The following is a 4,395-nucleotide window of genomic DNA, read 5'->3' as shown; positions in this document are numbered from 1 at the left end:
GCACCCACTGCCAGCGCCTCGTCAGGGTTTGTCTGAGCAGAGCACCTGCAGGTGCTGGGGGGCCGGGGCCCAGCCCTCCCTGGGGAGCGTGGGCTTGTGGGGAGACAAGGCTTCTCTTGGGGAGCTCACCCAGTCCAAACCAGCCAGGCTGGGAGGGAAAGCGGGGTCCCGAGAAGGTGGGTGTCTCACTGACTGGGCTGTCCTGGCAGCCCAGCAGTCATCGGTGATTCGGGTGGGGTGAGGAGGGTTTCTGAACACCTCCATTGCTGTGAGCCTTGCTGGGACACTCCCTCCGGGAGCTGGCAGAGCAGCTGGTGCTCACAGGGCTGCTGTCACAGCTGTGGCTGGGGAACCTGCTCACGGGCTGCCCCAGCTACCACCTGGGAGCTCCAGCACCTCTCACATCCAGGGACTTCAGAAGATTGTCTGTTACAGCCTGCCTGGGGAGATGTGCGGTGTGATGCCGGAGTGCCCACGGCATGTGGAACTCAGGAGCGCTTGGATTTGAGCATCGCGAAGGTGACTGACGTAAGGGAAGAGGCGAGGGGTGCTTGGGAAGCAGTACACTCTCTAACAGGCTCTCGGAGCTTGGGCATCCTCTGCTAAATATCTGCTCAAACCCCAATGCTTGGCCAGAGCCTGGTGAGGGATCCCTAACATTTGCCCTATCTCAGCTTGGGGTTGAATCTTGTCCCTCTTACTGAAGGGGGAATTAATGTTTTGGAGCGCTGTCTGTAAGTGCCACTTTTGTGACCCCTGCAGCACCAGTACACGATCCATCACTCTGGCCGGTAGCTCTGGTCACCGCAGAGCCCTCCAAGGCCACCCGCACCCGTTGGCCCCGGGATGCTGCGGGCTGGAAGGACGCCCTTACATTTACACCCCACAGAGAGGTACAGGGTTTCACAGCCTCCTCCACCAGCTCCCACACCTCCCGCGGGGAGCGGGGCCGGTCTGCCAACTCTCAGCAAGTAATTCAAGCAATTTAGATACCTTTTCCCCCCTTATAGAGCCCTCCAAGGCCACCCGCACCCGTTGGCCCCGGGATGCTGCGGGCTGGAAGGACGCCCTTACATTTACACCCCACAGAGAGGTACAGGGTTTCACAGCCTCCTCCACCAGCTCCCACACCTCCCGCGGGGAGCGGGGCCGGTCTGCCAACTCTCAGCAAGTAATTCAAGCAATTTAGATACCTTTTCCCCCCTTATACATGTCCTGGTCCCCAACTGGCAGCTCTGGTTCCGAACTCCCCCTCTTGCTGCATATTAAGTTCTTCCAGTCCCATGGCTGAAAGATTTAAAATGAGCTTTTTGGCTCATTCCTGGCCAGAGGCTGTTGGTGCCAGGAGCAGGGGATTTCTGCCGTCCGGGCAAAGGGCTGTCGAAGGGATGGTGCAGCCAAGCCTTTACAACTGCCTTGATCTCTGCCCTCCACAAGAAAGAGCACCCGGCGCTGCTTAGGGAGGAGGTTTTTGGGTTGCGGAGTCGGGGTTTCTCTCCCTCCCGGCGGACAGGGAGCAGGCGGCTGCCCATGGGCACCCTCGGGGGGAGCTTTTTTTTGGGCACAGCTCCTCTCCTGCCCCTTCCCTGCCCTCGCTGCTGCCTTGCTCTCCCTCTGCCCAGCCCAATCGGCTGTGCTCCAGACCCTTCCTCCATCCCAGGAGACCGGGCACCACCCTGGGACCTGGATGTGACCTCAGGATGGAGGCTGTGCCATTTTCTGTCTCTCTTTGGTTTGGGGCTGCTTTCTCAACCCATCTACCCTTTCCTGGGCAGACTTTTCACAGGCCAACCATTGCCTAGGGAAAAAAAAAACACACAAAAACAAACCCACAAACATGATGGATTTAACTAGGTTTAAATTGCTCGTTGCTTGACACGTTGATCATGGAGAGGGGGTGATTGCCAGATAGGAACCCCACCAGCCACACTGAGGACCTGCTAACAGGCGGTGCTGCCCTCGCTCCCCCCACAAACACCTTCCCAGCAGGCAGAGATGACGAGCGCCTTTCCTCTGCTGGGGATGCTCCAGCAATTTTAGCTCTTCCCCACGCTCAGCTGTCTGCAGCGGAGTCTCCCAGACCCCTCCAGCTGCTGACTTGCGACCATGCCCTGAGTGAGAACCGCTATCATTGCAATCACATGCCTGGGATTTGACGGGGAGTATTTTTTTTTTTTACCAATGTACATTCAGTTGCCGGAGGACTTGGGGAAAAAGCTGGCCTCTAATTGCAGCTTTCTAAAAGTGGAGCAGGGCCCGTGTTAGGCTGTCCAGGGTGGGTCAGGATTCTGCGGATGGCAGGCAGGGAACAGCTACTGCCTCTGGGACCGGGGCAGTGGGGCAGGCGTGCACGCTTCCATGTACGTCTTGGTTGTACCAGCGCTTCCTCACCTCGCCCCAGGGCTACCGAAGGCTGTTGGGGGCAGGAGCCGCAGCCGCATACAGGAGGAACCCAGATCCCTGGCAGAGCTGGGTGCAGGGCCAGAAAAAGTGGGGATCTTGCTGGAGGGGCTCAAAGCGGGCAAGGAAAGAAAAAATTGTCAGAGGATGAGCTCCAGTAAGAAAGGCTTCCCCTATATATCACGTTTTCACCGAGCCTTCGGGGCTCCCCACCATTGTGCCCAGGCAGCGGGGAGGGCCTCCACGTGGCCGGTGCCTGATGAACCGCGGCAGCGCCCGACCTGGCTGTGCCCACAGTCCCTGGCACAGGACATCCCTCGCTGTGCCAGCCGGAGCAGGGGCACTGGGGGAGCCATGCGGCAGGGTCATGTCCCAGGCCTGTGCACCTCTGCCCACCTCTGCCTGGAGGTGAAGAGCTTGGCAGAGGCAGAGTTTACACTGAGAGGGGGAGCGCGGGTGTCTGGCGGATGGAAACAAGCTGCGGATGATGAATCCGGGGTTAACTTAAACACTCCCGACAGCTTTAAATAATCAACTGTCCGGAGCTGCAACTATTTCTATCTCGGTTTGGAGAGGGAAGTGCTGATGAGGGCAGGCTGCTGGGTGAGGGGATGTCTGGAGGTTAAGATTTCATATTCCAGGCACCATGGGGCCTGAGAGGGAGGACGTGGGTGATTGCAGCCCAGTTTCGGGGAGCTGGCAGTCACCAGGAGTGCCTCGGTGTAGGTGGCACGGGTGATAACGCCGCGGCGCTGGGCTGACTTTGTGCCAGCAGTCTACCAGACGCTCTGGTCCCGGCGGTCACCCTGTGCCCTCCCCTTCCACCGGTGACCTGCAGAAGTCCAACAGGTTGAAGGCTCTGGGCTGTCATCTAGAGTCACGGTTTCATGGCATGGTGCTCAATGTTTTCCTTTGGAGACAATGTCCCCTGAAAGGTCTTGTGAGAGACTCAGCAGCACAGGGAAAAGACAAATCCCTCCTGTTTAAGACATGTGGGCATGGGAGGGAATTGTTTAGCCGTGAAAGCACCAATTTCCTCCTGACAATGCTCATTTGCTGCAATGCCGCAAGTAGTGTAAAACAGCCCAAATTTCAGAGGGGGAAGGGCCCTGGCGGTGGATTTATCAGGCTATGGTTATTCTCCTGAGAGGGAAGAACATGCTGAACTCGAGCTCTTCAGCGATCCTGCAGCACTGACAGCAGCCCCCTGTGCTGTCTCCCTGCCCAACGCAGCCCACCATGTGCTCCACCACTTCCACAGGCCCCGATTGTGTCCCGGTTAATCCCCACACGCCGTTTGCAGCCTAGTGCCTTCTTCGGTTACACCGCGGGGCTGGCCGGGCCACGGGCAGGGGGTGAAATGCTGGCCCCCAGCAGCTGGGAGACCTCAAGGGAGAGGAGCTGCACCCCACGTCGGCATTCAGCTGCAGGGACCCTCCCCGCAGGGAGATGGAAACGCTGTGCTAGCACTTGCTGTGAGAGGGGCGAGCCTCAGGGAGCCGAGACCCCCTCCGTGGGGCTGGCACTGCCCGAGGCTGCCGAGCAGCCAAGTCCTGGCTTCCAGACCTGAGCCCCATGCTCTTGAGACCGTCTTGCCTTCCCCAGGGGAAGCCCTGGGTGTAGATACCTGGGAGGGCAGGTATCGCTCTGCCACTCAAAAAGCCAGGAGAAAGGAGTCTCACCCTGGCAAAGAAGCTAAGGGGCAAAGCCAGGCGAGGAGGTCCAGCAGACAGGACAGCCATGCCCTGCCATCAGGGACGCCCCTCCTCTCTCACCTTCCCCGGGTGCCCGTCCCTGCACGCACACCTGCAGGTTCCTGTGGTCTGTGCCGTGCAAATGCGGGGCCATGTGTGCAGGGAGCATGCACAGCTGGAGCTGTTGGTCGTGTGCCTTGGTGTGCACCCCTGCCCGCGGCTGTCCCTCTTCCTAAGGCACTGCCTTCCCCCCCTTCCTGCCCGCGCACGCTCAGAAACAGCCCCGGCTCGGCCCACGGCC

General features: G+C 59.5%; 1 protein-coding gene across 1 annotated transcript in view; it reads right to left on the bottom strand.

Annotated features, from left to right (window-relative positions):
- The window catches only part of LOC104163544 (semaphorin-3D-like), a gene marked incomplete at its 3' end in the record, with an annotated part of 14,756 nt that extends 12,315 nt beyond the window's left edge, over positions 1-2,441 (bottom strand). Inside the window, 1 exon segment of the mRNA XM_009702583.1 lies at positions 2,392-2,441. Coding sequence (XP_009700885.1) covers positions 2,392-2,441 — 50 coding nt within the window.
- Between the last annotated feature and the right edge of the window lie 1,954 nt (positions 2,442-4,395).

This window comes from Cariama cristata, unplaced genomic scaffold (assembly GCF_000690535.1).
Source record: "Cariama cristata isolate BGI_N322 unplaced genomic scaffold, ASM69053v1 scaffold22356, whole genome shotgun sequence".
Classification (NCBI taxonomy): domain Eukaryota; kingdom Metazoa; phylum Chordata; class Aves; order Cariamiformes; family Cariamidae; genus Cariama; species Cariama cristata.
The sequence above is the reverse complement of the archived record's forward strand: the minus strand, read 5'-3'. Positions and strand labels throughout refer to the sequence as shown.